Source organism: Sparus aurata, chromosome 3 (genome assembly GCF_900880675.1).
Source record: "Sparus aurata chromosome 3, fSpaAur1.1, whole genome shotgun sequence".
NCBI lineage: Eukaryota > Metazoa > Chordata > Actinopteri > Spariformes > Sparidae > Sparus > Sparus aurata.
In genome coordinates this window covers 9,320,380-9,341,297 of record NC_044189.1, presented here as the reverse complement: position 1 = coordinate 9,341,297, position 20,918 = coordinate 9,320,380, and the positions used below count along the sequence as shown (strand labels likewise).

Sequence of the window (20,918 nt, the reverse complement as noted above, 5' to 3'; positions counted from 1 at the left end):
TTACGAAAAGGTCACAACTCGACCTTACGGTACATTCCTTCTGTTCCTCTCCAATGACTGACATTTTAACCTAGCAGCAGGAAATAGTATGAAGTGTTATTAAAATGCTCTTTTTTCTCTCTCCGGTAAAGACTGAAAGACGGCAGTAACATATGCTGGTGTTGGGAACTTTTAACCATCGGGGCAAAAGATTTTGAGTATCGGAGGGCCTGAACAGATGCACACTGACCAAAGAATGAGCCACTCTCGAACTACCGGTTCTGCAGATCGAACTGAAAGTCGATGAATGGAGACAGTATTTACAATAGGATTAACACAGTGGTTGGTTTCTCCATGACAATTGGGCACTTAACCACAAACCACGGTATATTTACCTTCCGATTTTAAGCTTAATTGGGTACTTTTAAGCTTAAAGGTGGATGGCAGCTATCTTAACATCTTCATTTTTTTTACCACCCACGGAGACATAGATTCGGTTTAAGTCACAATAAATAAATAAATAAATACACTATTTCTATACATTTATTTACATTTAATCAATCTAGCAAATCATACATTTTGATGGAAACCTTTATTGTGCTTCTCATAACTGAAGTACGATGGCAGTGTGACAAAAAATACTGAAACGCTTGGTAGACCTCTGTGTTGTTACACTGATCCTCTATATTTTTAAGTTTCCTACATAATTTATGTGATACCTTGATTGATAATGTTGTGTTTGAATCTATACTTAACCTTGGCTCTCACAAACACACTCAATGAACCTGTCTTATATATATTATTTTAGGTTTTTTTTTCCCTCTGCAACCATTTGGCAACCCACGGAAATTAACTTCCCTTGGGAAACGAGAACCAAGTTGAGATCCAATGTTCTCAGCAGTCGGGACTTCTCAGCTGTCTGCCGGCATTCATGTCACGTTGCATCCCCGGTAACCTCCATTAATTAAGGTGGAACAGCCTGTCAAGCATGTAGCCTGGGAGGTTGACTTTGGGCAAGAAAAATTCCACAAGCATTTGCATGGTAAGTTCTTTCTCTTGAACTTGCGGCAAAAACTGAGGCGAGTCGTGTAAAAACATCCAACATTGTTATCGACTGATTTCTCTTTCAAATCAACACCTGAAGCAAAAAAATTCTTCCCTCTATCATCCACGACCTGGGACATCATGAGCACATTGCCGTTCCAGTGACAGAACCGCACCTGCAAAATTCTGGCAGCGATCCCAAACCTCAGCCAAGACTTCACGGGAGCATGCAAATTATGACACTAATGACACAATAAGACTGGAGGAGACGAACAGGAAGATTGATGGATGGGAGCCACATATGGTACATTAGTGTATCAAGTTAAAGGTGCTGGGACATTCTTTGATAATCAGAGGCTCTCAAACTGGAGGGCAGGCTCCCCTCGAGGATGTGGGGGCATGGATGACAAGGGGATATATATGGGTTCGACATTAAAGAGTTAAAGAGTTTGCTGATGTTACTGCGCACTTCTATCAGCTTCGCTATCACTGCAAATGATTGGTAAATATTGTCGGGTGGATGGTGTGATCTTTTTTTTGGTCCTCTGGCAGAAAAATGTTTGAGAACTATTTCTATACACACCTGGGAATCAAAATCAATGCAGAGAACATGTGTTAGAACATGTACCAGCCTCTACAGCGACCCCATGTCTGTCTGGATTAGTACATGGTGTGACGCCACATTTGGGGAATGTCAACGTTGCACATAAAAATGGCAAAGGACCCGTGTAATTATATATATGAGCATGCTATAATTTGTAGACCTCGTTTTTTTTTTTTTTTAGGACACTCGGCCTCCATGCTGATCTTTAACTCCACTTCACAGCAAATACCGTACTGAGTAACATCTTTTCTAAATTCTAATGTCGCTCTTCCGCCTTGGGTGACAAAAAGAAAATATGATGGAATGCGGACAACATGCTTTACACCAAAGAATACTGTGAAACATGCCTTTGGTTTTGAATGGCTCCTGTTAAGGCGCCCAGGTCTGAGAATGACAACCATGTGCGCACAAAAGGTTCAAAAGGATGTTTAGGATATTTTATGCTCTTTTCAGAAAAAAAAACACACAGAAACACGGCTTCAAATTCAGAACAGAGTGGAAACATTCAACTGGAAACAGACACATCAAGGGTGGAGCCTTTATCAACATTGATTTTGAATTACTGCCAATCAGTTAGAGCTCTTTGCAAATACTGACGAGCTCAAGCAGAACACACGCAACTCTCGGGAGGCCGACATGTGATACCTGCCATAATAACAGGATGAAAAAAAATCTTGTCAGATCTGGAGTGTCTTTCTAAAAATACATTAAAATCTATGAGTGGGTGAAGAGTGCAGGTTTATCCCACTGGCTTGTTTGTTGTCTTTTTCAGCTTCCCTTCTCTCCAAGGAAGCTAAAAAGTATGTTTACTTTCGTCTGTCTCCATGCCTGCAGGGGATTAGCCAGTGTACAGAAGTGTGACTCGTGATTGTTTGGATTGCTACATGAACAGCCATCTGTCCGGATGTCAAACACCAACCAGCCCTGCAACTCTACCGAGCTTGGAGGTTAGGGTTAAAGTGTAGTTTGCACGCCATCAATCACTGAGTTAAAAGTTAAGCGGCAAACATGAAAATCATTTTAAGTCCAGTTTTTACTGCGTGGCCTTCATACGATGAAGCATTAGCACTGAGCTTATGTTATGTGCTTAAAGCTGAAGGTGAAGTACGCACTTCTAGAGAAAGGCGGTTGATGGTTGAGAAATGAGACCAGACAATCACAATTGTCTACTTCACCTTTGAAGTTTGGCATGTCAACGTCTGTTCACAGGTCTCAAGCTAGCCCCAGAGGAAGTTGGGCAAAACTGCTTGAATTGGTTCAGTTCAGTTCAGTACGCCTTAAAATGGTTGTTTTTCGCATTCCTTCGTCAACAGTTGGTACCAAAAACAACTGTTCGGTATCGTACTGTTTTTTTGTTACCCTTCTGTAGAGTTACACTGATCCGATTCCAGACGGAACAGCCATAGTCATACAGTAGGTACAGTTACCAGGCGTAACGTAGGGTTCAAAGGGTACTAAGGGAACCGCAGCTTATAACTACGACTTTGAAAATGAAAAGAATATCATGTGTGTACTTAGAGAGACCAGAGGAGTTTGCCAGATCTTTGAAGGCCGCTCGTCATCTCTGCTTGAGTCTAGCAGCACGTGGCCACATTAGCTGCAACCAGCATATCAAACTCTATGTCAGCCCAAGCTGGCTAACGTAGGTGGCAGGTAACCCAAAGCGCCAGATGGATCGTTTACACACAGTACCATAAAAAGGCGTTGAAAGAAGTGTGTGGGAAAAGGGCGGGCCCTTTCAGAAAATACTTGCAATCGCTGCAGCACCTCAACATAACTTGTGTCACATATATATGTTTGTTGGCAAATGAGCCATCTGGCAAGAGACGCAGTGCTACAGGTTTCGGGACACGTTACAGAGCTAAAAGGGGGTCATTATCTTATGAGTATGTGTGGTACAAAACATAAAGATTTCCTGCAGTGATAACACATGTTGTTCTTGCGTGGCTCTTTGATATGCCCGAGTGCCCAAGAAAATGCAATTCGCAAGCATAGCACATGAACCGCACAGCAGTTCCTGGGATGCAAATTACCCACTCAGAGCTGGTTGACCTAAATGACGGCTCAGGAGGAGGCGCAGGAGAAAGGTTTGTTTCTCCACGACAGAACAGCAGCTTCAAGAGTCCAAACAGCATAAAACTGGCTCATGTAAGACAACTGCAAAGAAACGACTGGAACATTTTTATTGGTCTGATTGGAGACATCAAAACAAAACGGCTGAGTTTCTACAGAAGTGTTCAGACAGATTCTTGGCCCGAAAAGCTGTATTCAGACCCAATCAGAACTTCCAGCTGGGAGAGTATGATCTTTTGGTCAATGAACTCCGTCTGGACAGCGCCCGGTTTCTGGCTCCCAGCTTGGGAACAACAACCTCTCCACAGAGGTTCCCTTCTCCATCTGCAACAAGTTTGCGGTGTATTTCCCTCGCTGGTGCAATCATCTTGCAGCAGAATGTTGTTTAGGGTTTTCTCAAAGCAACTTCGAGGACCTCTGAATGCTCGTCCGTGTGTCGCTATCGATCTTACTCACACATCCAACGTGTCGCGTCAACTATTGCTTGTGAGAAATCATAAAAACCATCGATCAAAAGTATTAAAGTAGGCGGCTATACTTGTGATGTCCTTTTATACATTTAGTGAGAACAACAACACTGCTGATCAGCCGGTCTGATGGGCGGCTTATGGGATTGCTCGCCACAGCCTGACACTGGATGGCATTTTCTGTAGAGTTGATTCTGTTTCAGCTTCTCACCACAGGGCCATTGTGTGTGTTTTTAGCAACAATCGCTATCAGCAGCCTCAAGCACACTGCCCTTACTGAGAATGCATGTGAGGACTGGTGTTTTCACTGCAACGTCTGAATGATTGGGCTCAGGGACGGGAAGATAGAAGATGTTATCTTGGATTGGGATAGAAAAATCTCTGCGGTCATTTCAAATCCTATAGCCTGTCACTATGGCTGTAGGCTCAGCAAGGCTAAGAAGTGTGGACACACTGTGGATTAAGGATGACTGATTCAAATTGTTTGATTGTGTTCCACTTAAAAAGGTGTTAAAAAACAAGCATTTGTTATCTGTGACACAATAAAATGGTTGTAACTTTGCAAAAATGTAAGGTCAAGTGATTGCAGCATGTTTTAATGCCATTATGAGAGTTTTAGGCACATTTCCACGATTACCAGGTCGATCATGACATTACATCATCATGCCTCGTCTGAATGAGGCCCAAGGTCTTGGCACGATAATGCTGTGAAGAGGTAGGATTTCAGGACGATGACTTCCGTCAGGTCAAGATGTGGTCCGTCCACATGCTCAGCTGACAGGTGATTTACAAGCAGAGGTAAGTTACTCATTCCACTTGACTCACAAGGTGAAGCTGTCGAACGACAGCCAGTCACACATGAGAGAAAAACAAAAGGGACGAAGCTCACGAGGCGAAGTTCTGACTAAGATCAACAAGTGGCTCAACTGGCTTCATATCTAATCCTGCCAGCAACATGTCACCTGTCAGAGACGTCTCTGTCTCATTCACATTTTGATGGAGGATAAAAAAAACCCCCACTAAAAATGAAACTTGATTTAAAAAATTAATAAATTCATCATGGAAAATGTAAAACAAGCCTCAATAATGTGGCAGATGTTACAGCACTGTTTTTGGCGAAAAAAATAAAAAAAATAATAGATTTAGAATGAGGCTGACAAAAACACACATTTTTCCGACCTCAGAGGCAGGTGGCTGAACGCATATTACTGGTCATGACAGCGATACAGAAGAACCCAGTCAGACAGGTGGGGCTGGCTGAATGCCTCATCTTTCAGTGAGCAATAGCATGCCTGATCACTGGTGTTGTTTTAAGCGTAGGAGGAAACAGCTTGCTCGTTGGCAGATTATGTAAAAAGAAAAAAAAAAAAAAAAAGGAATCTATGAAAATGATGAAACAGAAGCACGCACAAAACCCTCCGCTCCAAAACAACTTGTTCTTTGACAATATTCATTCCTAAGCGGTACAGTTCAGCTCCCCGCTTTCACTCAGCCTCTCTCGAAATGTGATCTTTCGGTTTTCACAACAGCAGAAAGCTGATTTGCTGTTATAAAAAAAACATGGAATGCATGAATAAAAAAAAGTGCATAAAAACTTAATTCGATGCTTTATTCAAATTTGTACCATCACAGAGGAGGGTTGTTTGAGTTGATCTTGGTATTCTACATATTCTACACATACAATAGTGCCCCTTTTTCTTCCCTCATCTGATGCCTCCACAGTCTCCTGTTTCTATTTGTGGTAATACGATCCACTGGTGACTTCCACTGCAGCAGAAAACATGTCTTTGCTGCCATCTTGTGGTGTTAAAATGCAAAAGACCATACTGTATATTGCAGCACATTACACCTGATAAGCTGCGATACTGTTTTGACTGTATAAAACTGATGGTATAAACACCAAATGCACCATTATTATTATGCAAATTAGCTACCTTTGCTTTATATCAAGTGTTATGTAGTAATTAACTTGACTCCTTGGGCAAATTGAAGCTGGCGCTGGAAAGAGAGCAACTTTCCTTTCCAACAGCCTCAAACGTGTCTACTGTTCTTCCCTGTGAGATCACCTTCAGCCTCATCTGTCCCTTAGTTAATATAAATCCTTGGACAAAGGCCAGCTTCAGATGGAACTGATGCAATACCAAAACATAACCACGTGACATACCGTCCATATATTTATATGCAAATGAGCCATCTGGCCCCGAGACCCAGTGCGACGCTGTAAGCGTTTCCTGCAGCGATGACACACGTTGGTATTGTGTGGATATACATCCAGGAATACTGAAACCTCAAGCGTGGCACATGAACCACACAGCAGGTCCTGGGATGCAAGTGACCCAATCACTCAAATCTGGAGAATCGGAGACACTGACTCACTTTATGTGTTACATTTATGTCTCTAACAATAAATGAGTAACACCTGAACGAAACTCTCCAACAGTGCCGGGCAATCATCTATTTATTTTCTTGCCATCTGTTTGCAGCCGAAACATAATGTCACCAAAATGCAAACAAAGCAGAGCATCTGGCCCTCAGTGCCTGAATGAGGGCGATGTGGCGAGTGGTATATCCATCCGCATTATAATACGAGCTGAAACGATTAATTGATTAAGAGATTCGTCAGTCGATAGAAGATGATTCGGCAACGGTTGTCAAAATCGTTTAAACATTCGAGTAACCTGCGAGTTGAAACAATAATTGTTGCAGTATGTTGAGTGTTTTGTAGATGTTAGTTCAAGTTTATCGACTTAAAGAAAATTAATCACCCACAACTGCGATAATCGCTTGTTAATCGTCATTTTCGAGCAAAAATATCAAACAGTTGCTGGTTCATGCCTCTCAAATTGAAGGATTCGCTGCCTTTCTTTGTTATTTATAACAGGAGATGGAGAGTGTTTTGGTCTTGGACAAAAGGAAGATTTTTTTATTCATGGCCTTATTCATTTCATCACTGTATTGGTTATTGTACTAATTGTAGACTGTTAACTAACTAAATCCCTGGCGTGCCTGATGGCACCACAAACATGGCCTATTACGGCTGCGCTGTAGAATCTGAGGGTTAGCCGTCTACTTTCTAACACAGCGATTGGATCACGACGTTGTCTTGGACTGCACCTTGGATTAGTCGATCTGAATCAGGTCATGAATCCGAAGGGTATGTGACAGCAAAAGCTCAGAACACCCAGTGGTGACAGGTGATATCAATCAACATGCGTTGCAGTAAAAAAGGGAATGCAAAGAGCTTCACAGGTATGCAGGCGGCTCTGTTGGTAAACAAGGCGCTGAATTCTTTATCAGGGGAAATGTTTATCCATCGCACATTTCAGGCCCTCATCGGGTTACGACGCGGTAAGGTGAGAAAGTCAGAGTCAGTCATCTGGGCTGTACCAGTATATCATCCTACATTAACGACAACATCAAGGCTAATTGAAGTGTCTAACATTCCCCACGGGCTGTATGTTGTAAATACCAGCACAGGAAGCTACACGGCTGCGATTTTCCTCAATGACAGCACTCTCAGGTCAAAATAACTCTCACGTGTTTTCGCTTTGCCGCATTGCTCCCCAACTCTGGAATGTACTGACTATCTGACTATCGGACCATCTGCCAAACTATCAGTTACACACAGAGATTAAGGAAAAGCAGCCACCGGCTCAAACCAAAAAAATGTGACTCATGAAAAAACACGACTGTCCACTTACCCCTGATACAGGTCGAGTTGGGGCTCTGTTGGATGCTGGTATCTCTCTGTGAGCGTATCTGCAGCTTCGGTGTCAGGACGTCGTGCGTCTTTCTCCGGGGCTGACAGCTCAACTGCCACCTGTTCTTGAATCGTCCAGGTTCTGTCTGCGTGCTGAGTAATTGTATCCACCCACTCACTACTCTGGTTCTCGACTGGAGCTCTATTGTGTTCAATCCCTGTGGCATCTGATCGCAGCTCAGCACTGCATGTCAAAGCACCCGTGACAACCTTGACTCCACCACAGGAATCTTGACCTGGACTCGTTGTGGCATTGTTGCTGATTATTGTGCTTGCTGTGCTTGCTTCACCTCCAGCTTTGGGTGTGATCATGTCTACCTCTCCTGTATCGCTGGATGCGGTGTGCATATGTGCAGGACTAATGTCTTTGTGAGCCAGGTATTGTATCTCCTGGCTCGGGTTCGGTTTCTCCCCATCGCGGTGGTCTTTTGTTTCCAGCTCCTTGGTCCAGTTTCCTTCCGAGCCCTCCCCCTGCCCTCGCGGCTCACTGGAGGGTGGAGCGAACTCACATACCATCAGTTTATTCACCTGCTGAACCGGTGTGGCCAGTAACTCCTCCTTTCTCTCCTCTTGCCCCTCTTCTTTCACCCGTAGAAACACTTTCGTTGCTTCCTCTTTCACCTGACTCTCTGCATCACTGCCTACAAGAAACTCAGATAATCCAGTTTCTCGCGGTTGAGCTTGTGAAGAAGTCTGACCTCTCAGTTGTTGCTGCATCTCAGTCCAGCTATTGACGTCCTTCTTTTCCTCCGTGTCCATTTTGCCCCCCTCATTCTGCACTTTCACCACCCTCATTTCTCCCTCGCCTCTCTCGCTCAGCCTCATTCCTGTAACCTCCCCCTGCCGCGTAAACTCCTCGGGCAGCCCGGTGGCCTCTTTCACCCTGTCTGCCACGCGAAGGTCTTCTATTTTATCCACCTTGTACATCTCTTCCTCCTCGCTGTCTGCATTGTCCTCTTCAGCGCTGTAGTAGATCTCCATGGCGCTGCCATCATCTGATCCCATGCTCAGATATGTCGGACTTAAAGGCCCATCAAGCCCCTCCATCCGCGCAGGAGGAACTGCTATTTCAAGTTTGTTCTCAAGGTCCTCCACTGCACTCATTTTATCAGGCACAGGAACAAGAGAGCCAGTATCAGCGCTCGCTTCGTCGGTGACTAACTCTTTGACAAGGATCACTCTACGTATGGGTTCAGTAATCTGAGAATCAGTCCCCTGGGGTGTTACATAGTCGGAAGCAGGAGGGGCAGAGCTTTGATTCACAGGGACTGACTTGACAGGGCCTCTGAAACTGCCTGATTTAACCTCTGAAGGAGAGTGGGTCAGCTCTGAGAAAGGGATGGTGTTGTTGTCAGCTGGTTTAGAGCCTGAAAGAAGAGAGGAGGGTGGATATCTGTGGTTGATATCTAGGTCTCCATCAGGCCCCAAAACAGCAGAGGTTTGGTACGAAGTAGACCTGGAGCTCTCCCCAGGAGAAATTCCCTCACTGTCGGCTGAATTCATGTTTGTATAACCGGCAACAGCATCATCCAGGCTGCGAGCAGCTGTGTCAAATGTAGGTGAAGCCGACAGGTGAGAGTATGTCACGTTTGTTTCCGTTTGACATTCATTACGAGTTTTAATCATGACAGGTTTTGATTTGGTGTCAAGGTGCCTAATCTCAGAATAGACTTGAGCTGGAGGGTTTAAGAGGGAAGATAAGACTTCTGAGGTGAAATTCTGGGGGAAAAGTGAATCATACAGCTCCCCGTATACTTTGTCTTGATCGACAGGACGCGAACTCCTCTCACCACTGACAGCTGATGTTGTGGTGACACTGTTGGCGGTTTCAGGGAGAGATCTCTCAGTGCGAGGAATCACGACTTCTTGAGGGACAGAAGCAGAATCTGCATTGGGCGCTGAGTTGTCAGTGGGAGGAAGAGGGCTTGACTCTGTAATAGTTTTGTCAAGTTTGGAGTCAACGTTTTTCACAGAGGGTTTATCATTTTGATTCGTACAGCCAGCTGTGTTGGGGGCATCAGGTTGATGATTTGACATTGTAACTCCGGTGGAGAAAGAGATGTCTGTTTTAGTGTCAGACTGCCGGAGGATGTCATTGTCATGTAGGCTGTTATTTGTGGAATCGATGGCTGATGTGTTGAGAGCCGAGTTGTCAGTGTGAGGAACAGGCCTTGACTCTGTAATAGTGGCATCTATTTGGGCGTCGACACTTGTTGTGTTGGGTTTATTGTTGGGAGGCTGATATTTTGACACTGTAACTCCAGTGGATTCCGTACGAGAGGTGTCTGTTTTCGTATCAGACTGCTGGAAGATGACATTGCCACTCTCTCCGTTGCGTGCCGAGTCAACAAGTGCTGCTTTGAGACCTGAGGTTTCAAGCTCAACTCCAGGCTGGCTGACTGGAACGATAGCTACAGTCTCATCATCAACCGCAGAGGTGGTCGTTGTGTGAGTCGTGGAGGCAGATGACCTGAGATCTATTTCGGATGAGTTATCACAAACAGGAGTGTCCTTCATCTCTGATGAGATTGGATCATCCAGCTGAAGCTCAGGAATGGTAGCAATCGGTGCTCTCTTCGGTTCCTGGTGTACATCAACGGGGTGGGAGCAGTTCGTCCGCGGCTCATTTGCTTCAGTTTGGGTGTTTATAGCGATAGATGGCTCCGATTGGTTAAGCAGAGTGAAATATGCCTCTGTCTGGTTTGTGGCCACAGGAGGAGGAGAAGGGATGTCAAATGTATCGCTGGTGTCAAGCTCTGGTTGAGACATACTAAACCTCTTCATGTTGGTCTGGTCCAACTTCATCTGACTGACGTCCAGAGTCTAGAAGAAGAAGGTCATTGACAGGTTGATTCATTAAAATAACGTAGTTACTGTAAAGAGGAAGCCAACGATTCTGGAGAAAGACAGCTGATTGTTAAATCTCTTCCCTAGGTCATCTTATACAGGCGCTTGCTTAGACTGAGGCACCAACCCAAAGCATCTGTATCTGACCATGTTGGGATGAGACTCAAAAATCAACTATATTTATTCTAGCGTCCTTAAGTACTTTTATGGAGCTAATAATCAGTTGTAGTAATACCAGTTTGTACCAGTCTCGTGTTATCATTCCAACAGACAATAATTATATCATCATGACAATTGGATCCCTGGTGATCTTACAAAAAAACAGAAGTTTGTTAAACAACACTCGCTGATGTTTTTGGTGTCTACCGACTCCTGGGGAAAATATCTTGCTCTTGCTCTTGTTCAGCAGTATAGTGCATATTCAGTGCCAAAATGACACCATAAGAGCTGTGAGCGGGACTGTCATGGTCATTTGATACGTCATTAACCCGAACCCTAAAACTATTGATTATAGCTGCTTTAAAGACTTTCATAACATCTGGATCAAAAGCATATTCTGTCCGCTGGTCAAAAGAAAACACCTTTGAACAGTTCAATTCAAGGATATATGTTGTTTCTGTGTTTACTTTTCTCTTCCATGTTTACTTGACTCACAACCTGGGATTAAATTCAACAGACACAATTTCATTGTGAAGCAGATGGAAGAACAGTTCACACAGATGGGTAATTAGTCTCTAAGGATTCTGGAAACACCAGAGAGGCAAGGCAGTTGTAAGTGTCAATAAAACAAACCTTCTGGCTTTTTGAAAGATTGTCCTGGGTGTATTTTACAGAAAAACAAATGCTTAACCCAGCATTGGTAATACAGACACACCGCATAAATATAATGGTAATAAACAACAGGCGCAAACTGGGGTGATGGAGAGGTCACACAAAACAACATGAATCTATATCTGTACAGGGAGCTGATGCACCACATTTTACAAATATACAAATAGAAGGCAAGGAAACATGGAATTGAGGTTACCTTCTCTTGCTCTTCAATGCCTGGGCCGTGAAGGCCAAACGTGCTCTTGGACATATTCTCTTCATCTCTCTTCTTCCTCTTTCTAAGGCCAAAAGAAAAGGTGGCGAACCTTTTGGGCTTGCGGAGGTCCAACTCTGAGTAGCTGAGTTCCTTGCTCTGAGAGGAGGAGAAAGTGATGGAGGGATAGAAAGTGAAGGAGAAAATAGAGATGTATTGCTTTGACAAATTTGTGATCAAGTATTGGTAGGGTAACTTTATCTCAGTCCCTATCTTTATTAGAGGCTGACTAGGCAGGAATTGTCCATTGATGATCGTGAATAACAATATTGAACAGGTCCTGTAAGCAATTCTGGAGAAAGTCTCCGCCAAGTACCGACACTTTAGGTTGGCGAGCCACCAACCTAAAGCGTTGGTATTTGACATCCTGGAATGAGACCCAACAATCAACTATCTCTCTCCAGAATCACTGCCGTCAATAAAACATCCGGAACACAATCAAATAAACAAGAGTTGGGGGGTAAAGCAGACACATACACAGCACAACAAACTTCCATCGGGTCTATACGTTGTTCATGAGGAAATCCCTGCTTAGCATACCTGTAAAACATTATGTAAACTGTACAAACATACCAAACATACCTAACAATGTCTAAAGCCTTGTCAGAGGCTTCATTAGAAAACCTCCACACACATTTAAGCAAGAAAAACAGTTGACACCCAAACTTCATTCCAAGCATTAAAAAGCTGCCTCGCCCTTTAAAAAAATGGAGGACTGGTAGAACACGATCCACTTAATCTGGCATCATGATGCAGTGGAGGTGCTGGGAATAAAAATAGACAACTTAACGCAACTTCCTGTTCCTTTTATGCACTGCTACGTATCACCTAGCGTACGGTATATGAGGGATGTGTAGCAAATACCATTATGCAGCCAGAGAGAGTCGGATTATCACCATATAATCTTGGGAACCAACTGCTTAGTTTGGGTAGAAACATTTTTAAAGGTTCAACTCACAACCGACAAAGGCGACGTCTACATTTCTTTACACTGTGTCATTATTGTTGCGCAAATGATTTGAGATGAGTGTAAACCTTAGGTGCTCCCTCACCACATGTTTCAAAAAGATACCAATCACGCAAACAGACATCAATGGAAAAGATGGAGGCAGGACTTTTCCGGTGATCATATTTGCATGTTTTGTTGAGGCGAGGTGACAAAGGAAACACGAGTTTATCTGTGTGTCAGTGCAATCTGCCAGGTTTTTAAAGTGGGTGTACCCGCTTGAATTCTTTCCTCTTGGCTAGATAGTTTTGGAAAGTGCCAGAAGCAGAAGTGGAGTTGTGTTCGCAGGGGATGGGATGGGGTAACTCTCCATTAGACAAGGCTAATATATCAAGTTGTCAGCGCATCAGAACAGGCCAGTATTTCAGTATTTCAGTCCTATCTACATGTCCTTTGTGTGGAAACGTGAAGGTGTAATAAAGTGGTCGAGCTTAAATTTTCCCCCGGAGATTTCAGACAAAATTGCGGAGGGGAAAACAATCTGAATGCCAATTATATCATAACTTTATAGCCATTAGATTGTACAATCAGCATTTACTTTATCATCATCACTACATCAGAACAATAAACCTTGTCTGATTCACATAAAGTAAAGAAGAACTTCTGAAGTAAGTGAAGAACCGTCTTTGTCTTACAAATAAAACATATATCATAAGCGGTAAACCTCATGCAGATTAAGGAGCAAAAAACCCCATTGGATCTATATTTCAGTATTTAGAGCGAGATTATGGAGCTAACAAAAAAATAAATAAGACAAGGCACGACTCTTCTGGGATCGTGCCACTGTTAGACAACCTTTTGGCACTGATCTTGCAATCCCATTGTCAGTCGTAACCACAGTGCCCGTTTGGCCAGCCAAAAGTTTCACTGTCTAAATTCGAAGTTTCTGTGTTAACGTTTCAAACAACTGACTACACGCCGCGCCTTTGCACAGCAAGTCATTGAGGAAGAAACCGCAGCTGTTACAATTACTAGGCATGATGACTAGTGGAAATGGATCCTAATGCGCTCAGTTGTGTTATTACTGGTGACATAAATGTACAATGTAAATGATATTCGATGACACTGCTGACTTAACTTGACTCAACTCTGCCTTGATTTTACAGAAACATACAGTTTCTGAGATTTTCCATCAATGTCCCCTGTATATAGCTTTACGTTATTTTTATTATATTGATATTCTGTTCATTTTCCATGAATTTAGCTTTATATATACATAATTGTTTCGTGCTTGCTATTTGCACAGTGGATGTGCCCTTTCACTGTTGTACATGTACAGTTATGCAAATAAACAGGGACCTGTGGCATTCCTTGTCTCAGTTAAACCTTGACCGTCAGTGGCTCACGCAGCAAAACAAAAGGCTAATAGGACGCTTTTCTTCTACTGGTGGTGCGTTTGAGCTCATCATCACAGTGTTCAATGATCCTCAGTCCCATCCTGTGTGATTCTAGATGTACTTTTCTTGCATGAACGTGTGCATCGTCTTGAGCGACTATGACGACCATGAACTACACAGAGTGGTTTATTGCGTACACCAAAAAAATGTTTTAAAGTATGGTTCTCTGTATGCAGCTTCTAACAAATCAATGGATTACAGTTGAGCTTCACTCTAACGCTGCTGCTTAGTAAAGCTCCGGCTCCCTCTGCTGGATGGAATAAGGCCCCTCTAATGACAGAATCAAGTGTGATGCATCGGTACTATATAGCTGTTGTGCAGCTGTCCATGTATAATGTATCTGTCCTTATCAAATAAAGATGAAATAAAATGGAAAAAAAAAACTTAACAAATTCAGTTTTCAAGCATTTGTCCTTTAGACTAAGTATTTCATTTTTCTGCTGCTCGTTACTTTAATACATATTATGTGTAAACGATTCTATTTCTATTTCTGCTCTAGTTCTTCGTCTTAACTCGTCATAATATTGTTAATTTTTTACATTCATTATTGTTTATTGTTATATTGAACTGTCCTCTGGCTGCTGTGATGTACAAATTTCCCTTAATTTCCCCGTTTGCTGGACTAATTAAGGAATTTTTGATTCTGATTCTTTTGCGGGTTTAGTTTAATAACACAAATATGATCAAATATAATCAATACAATCTATGTCTTCATAGATAAGGATGAAACTTTACTGATTCACAAGTTATGAAGCAGGATAAACTATATAAAGTAGTTAAACGCTTTTAGGTGATGAACACATTAATCTATCAATAATCATAATGAAATTATTTACGAAGCATTTTTCTGAAATATGCCATTCTGCTTTTATCATTTTCCTCAAATAACAGTTTAAATGAATGCCTTTCCCATGTAACAGAGTACCTCTACACTTTTACTTTAGTACAAGATCGGAGCACATCTTCCACTTCTGCTGCGGACATAAAGTATGCAACAACCACGAGTGACTGTGGACAGACTGTGTTGTGTGTTATTGTTTGAGGTATGGTTCCCTCTAGAGGGGACTCCCATGTCAGCTGTGAGTCTCTATATGGGTGCAACTCCCAGTGGGATCAAATAATACCAGTGGGTAAATACGATTGTGTTTATTTGACTGGCACGTATCAAGGTTATCCGTGAAAGTGGGATTATGAACGTGAGGGTGGTCACAGTTATGCAAAAAAGACCCTGCAGGAGATTCCACGAACCAAAGGTGGAACGCAAACTGTCGTTGTTGAAGTCACCTAATTGGGGGCCATTTCACTCAACGTTTGACAAGCAACGTTTGCCCCCCAAGAATAATCTTGTTCAGGCAAGTTTACGGCCTCTTCTTCAGAATGCTGAAGGAAAACATACAGGCCTGAGTCACGATTAGTCTTATCATCCCAAATAATCCATCTGTGAGGATCCTGAGTGATTTCTGTCATTCCATTTCCATCACTGTTTGCACGTGAAACACCTGAGGGGCAAAATCAAGTTTAGAATCTACATTTAAAGCTGCTGCCATCATGCGCTTGACATGTGTTGTTTTAGCCACAGGGGCTAAAATCAAGTTTCAACCTAATATCATCCTCCCGGACTGCAGAGCGAGAGAACACAACGTTCTCAGAGGTCTGGGAGCATCAGACTCAGATTAGTTTATGGGCTTACTCTGGTTGTTATCTTATTTATGTCATGACTGTATAACAAAAGTTGTTTTCACGAGACGATGGGATGACTTTCTCTAGATCTCAAGACAAACTTTGTATATTAAAAAAATAACATGTTTGACTCATAACAGTTACGGCTTCAGTACAAAAATAGTCTAATCTCACTAAAACATTTGAACCCAGGCTGTTTAAGCAGAGTCAAACTGACAACCTACTTAACTAACAAAAGAATAAAGAGGCCTGTTTTTTTCCTACACCTATGTTTAATATTTATTTTTCAATTGGGAAAATACATAGAGAAAAAAAGAAAAATATAGTCTGGCCTGCTTTGTAAAAGTCTGGCTGCTTCGCACTTTACTTTATTTGAAATCTGGCCCTCTAAAGAAGTTGTTGAGCAGACCTGGGCTACAGGTTGAATCCGGGCCCTGGTCCACAGCCTCTGTATGTGGAGGTACACACTCTACCAGTTGAGCCACCGGGGCACCTGTACTTTGACAAAGAAATTCTCCATCAGTGGCTCCTGAATGAACAGCAGCCTAAATGCTTGACAAAAGCACGACCCCTAGTGGACAAATCTGGAATCGCAGCACATTTTATTGATGCGGTGCATGAGGAATACATTATCTTTTTTCACACTTTAAAAAAAGTCATAGAATGGTGTCAGTTTTGGACCCGCGGGCCGCATATTTGACGCCCCAGAGTAAAAAGTTTGGCTCGTCATAAAAGGGTAAACCCAGCCATTCAATATGTCTGTCTCAAAACATTCTCGATCAGTCAAACATATATTCTACATTCAGAATCTATATTACAGAAAAGACTTAAGCTGTGGCTTCATTCGAAACTGATGAGGAAGCTGGCAACAATTTACTTTAAAGGGGGTCACTTCAGGGCAGGGCAGAGCATAAGCTTAAAAACTGGTTGCTCGTCCGGCAATTAGCCATCCTCTTTTGTCTTTTGAGCTGCCATCGTCGCATTAGTTACATTCATGGCCATAGTGGCGTAATCATGGCATTTACTTCATTAATGAGTTCTAATCCCTGCTGTGACTAAACTCATTCGGTGCGATGTTCTTACGTGCCGAGGCGTTCCATCAGGTGTACGGATGTGTAACCGTCTGGTTTGCTTTTAAAATTAAAGGCAATCTTTTTTAAACAGATACTCAGATTCCACTAAACCGGATGAGGCTCAGTGTAGGCACTAGGTATTTTAAAGAAAGAAGAATACTATGTTTTCACTGCAGTACATCCCTAAGACCTGTAAACTGATTTAATGTGTCAAATGAGTCGAATTGGTGGATTTACCCTTTAACGCGATCCAGTCAAAACTCATTTCGGCTCGACTGCACCATCGAAAAATGACTTAAATGGTGGTAATGCTGTCTGGCGGTGAAGCAGGGCCAGCCCTTTAGAAGAGAAAGTTTGTCCCCTGACTGCGAGAGCGCTGAGAGCCACACCATTGGTCGGTCAAGTGTCAGACTTCAAAATGAGCGGGTGTGAACCGTCTTCATTTAAGTCCTCTGGGTGCTTTTAGAGCGAGCCGCAGACAGTCCTCAATTACACCCTCGGGAGCGCATCGTCTGTGCGCGGTGCAGCCGTGCACCTGGGGTTTGATCTCGTTTAATAAGCACCTGTGAAGAGAGATCGACAGTGTAAACACGCTGACTGACCTTTGACCTGGGCGCAGTGGCGTAGAGAGTAGACTTCTTGTTGATGTTGCCGGCGTAGGCTTCTCCATTCTCGTCAGCGTTACCGGGGTCAACAGCACTGAGGGGCACAAAGCGTAACGCACGACATTAGGAGAGTCTCCACCGACTGAATCAGTTTGAAAATACATCAGACAGAATTGTATTTGGATGTTTTTTTTTACTACATCAGATAGAATTGGTGAGTGAGTAAATCAACAGTATATTTGAACCACGGTAGATGAACAAAATGGGATTCCCTAGAAAAACTGGACATCTTTGTCCCGGCACATTGCTGAGCTGCAACGAGGCGTTGCACTAGGAATATCATACAAATATGTCATCCAGTGGGTGCAGTGTGATCCGTGCTTCCTTAAAAAGAGGGAAAATATGCTGCTCAGTAAAATGAAAACCGTGAATCACTGCTGAGGGAATGTGGAGCAGAACCGGCTCAGCAGAAAAGAGACTTTGTGTGTCTTAGAGCAGCGTTCCATCTTAGGTATGACTTTTGTGTGGAACAAAGGATAAATATGTCATCAGGTGAACATAAATCCTGCTCGGGGACTACACTTGGAAGAAACTGGTAGCTTAAATAAGATTATTAACAACATTTTTGTCCACGTTGTTCTGGAAACAACAGGCTTTCGGGCCCTGATACGTCGGCGTCAGTGCGAGGCTGCGAGGGCTTCAGAGTCAACAGAGCGGCTCCATCAATAATCATAAGTGTCAACACATGCGACAAATTACAAAGGTCCCTTTATACACACACCAGACACACACACAAAGGCTTTTTTTTCTCCTTTGCACAACTAAAACGGCAAACAGGAAGCCACATGACACGCAAGCATTAATCGCAGCGCTGCGGTTCATAGACCACAGAAACAAACACACAACAAACGTGCACAACATTTCACGTGTGGTTGCGCAGGTAGGAACTCGTCCTTCCTCTGTAGCCATGAAGGTGACAAGTGCATAATGAGACAGCCTCACAACGACTCATATCTAAAAGACAGAGGTATAAACACACTTTTTTATAGCTAAAAAGCTTCCAAATGTTGCGTATTCGTCCATTTGTTGTGCACCGCCGCTGCCCCTCAAGTAAAAAACCATTACAGTGTGCGACACGAGAGCCGTTTTGTGGTCAGAAAACATGTCCAGAGATAATAAAAGGATGAGTCATATCTTTGTCCCTAGGCGATGTTCCGTTTACATGTCAACACAACCACAATACCCGGAAACACACAAAGCCTTTTTTCGCTCCGTAAACTAACAACACCTGTTCTTCAGTAAAAAAAAAACAAAAAAAAAAACAGGAATCCAAAGAATATATTGATTTGGATGAAGTTCAACAGGATGTAACCGAGGGATGAAAGAGCCGCCTGTACGTTCTCTGGCTGCGCAATAAAATGTGAGGATGTTTGCATAAGACTAAGACTGAGAGCGAGAGTGAGAGGCCAGAGGGAGCTGAAGTGAGGGCGACAGCAGTGAAACGCTTTAAAAGACATTTGCATCTTTATCTACAAACCGAGAGACACCAGCTTACAGTGAAGCCACGTCTGATGTATGCAGATGCACTGAAATAGGAAACGCCTCGCTCGACTTACAGAGACAGCTCATCACATATCGTTATCAAGCTAAGATACTGGATATCCTCTGATTGTGGATATCTTTATATCATGATGTGGTATAGGTGTTAGTTTAAAGGCTGACTTACAGTAAAGTGATGTCATTATCTCAACTTACCAAACTGTTCCACCGGTTCTAAATCTTTACTCATCTAGTCATATTCGCATTTATCACATTTTCAATGTTTTGATATTTGGGGAAAGTACCAATAGTCATCCCTTAATACTGTCACAATAAGTCTGATGGAGGGAATCTGATGAAGCTACATGTGATATGTGTTGTTTATCCCTTCTTGTTTTTAATGTAACTGTTAATAAAATGGTGTTGATCATTTCAAAACATGTCAAAACTATCTTTATTTTAATTTTGTTGCCCGGTCACCGCATTCATGAAGTGGTTTGAGGTGATTTGAGAACATTAACATATACATCATATATCGTAAAATGTTAGCATTAAGATAGAAACAGGGAGAAACAGCTAACCTGGCACTGTCCCACAGTAACACACTCCACCTACAAGCACTGCTAAAGCTGATAAACACAATAATTCTTGTTAATGTATCAGAACATAGGCCTATGTGAGCCCAAGTAAGCTAGCTAGTCATGCGACTGCAGTGAAGTTTGTTTATAGCTTAACATCAGCTTTTTATTTTACTTGCAACTCTCACACTAACATAAACTTGTGCTAGCCACAGTTTAAATTTTCTAAAATAATCCAGGAAAATCCAACAGGTTTTTTTTTGGCGAGAGAGCCACGATGATGCCAATTTCCAAGTTAGCCTACAAAAACACGTCATCCCTGCTGCACGCTACAGAGGCCGGTTGTTTCTGGGTTCCTTTCCCTTTTTAAAGTTGTTATGCTAAGATAAGCTAATCCAACTGCTGGCTCCAGATACATTGCACCAAGGACGTTATATTAAAATCTTGACACTGCTTTGGAGGCGGAGCCCCATTAAATCCTAAGAAAGCTGCTCAGCTATAAATTTACCTGGTTCTTACGTGGTGTGGGGCTCATAGAGCGCGTGCATTAGAGCCATCCAACGACCGAGCAGGCAAATTCAAGCTAGCAGCTGGCTAACTTGAATGGCTCTTTTAGACTTTTATACATTTTATTGGACTGAATGTTTTCTTTGGGTGTGTTTTCTAACGATGTAATCACACGATTTGGCCACAATGAAACCTGGCTTCAAAGCCTGTTGCCCTTCTTGGTGCCATGGTTTCCATATTCAAGCGTGTTGGACCTGCATAAACAGGACTTAAGGATGCCAGGAAAAGCAGCTGTAGCCTTGCATGAGCTAATGGGAACCAAAAAAACAATCAATCTAAAAGGTGGATGACACTTGGGATAAGAACTTTTTTAAGGTCATTCTCTGTTTTATAGTTAGTCTCTTTAGTACGACTACTTAGCCATTACAAGTCATTAAATGTTTAAGTATCTGAATGGCTGAGAGCACACAGATATTACTTTATGTGCAACAGTTAGCTGATGTTGTGCTCATCACTGCCTTCTCTGCTTTTAATACATTCATTAAAAAAAAGGCACACTGCTACGCTGCTTTCACCGTCACTCTCTGTTGTCGATCATAAAACATAATCATGGCTCTGTGGCAGCTGTGGGAAGACACCCTGCAGCTACGCCTGATGACAGCTAACTGCTCCTGA

The 20,918-nt window shown here is 42.7% G+C and overlaps 1 protein-coding gene across 1 annotated transcript in view; it reads right to left on the bottom strand.

Moving 5' to 3' along the window:
* crybg2 (crystallin beta-gamma domain containing 2) overlaps window positions 1–20,918 on the bottom strand; it is a 50,228-nt gene that overhangs the window by 22,644 nt on the left and 6,666 nt on the right. Inside the window, exons 2-4 of the mRNA XM_030411954.1 lie at window positions 17,617–17,713; window positions 11,802–11,957; window positions 7,869–10,750 (exon numbers count right to left, since the gene is read on the bottom strand). Coding sequence (XP_030267814.1) covers window positions 7,869–10,750; window positions 11,802–11,957; window positions 17,617–17,713 — 3,135 coding nt within the window. The remainder of the gene's footprint in view (window positions 1–7,868; window positions 10,751–11,801; window positions 11,958–17,616; window positions 17,714–20,918) is intronic.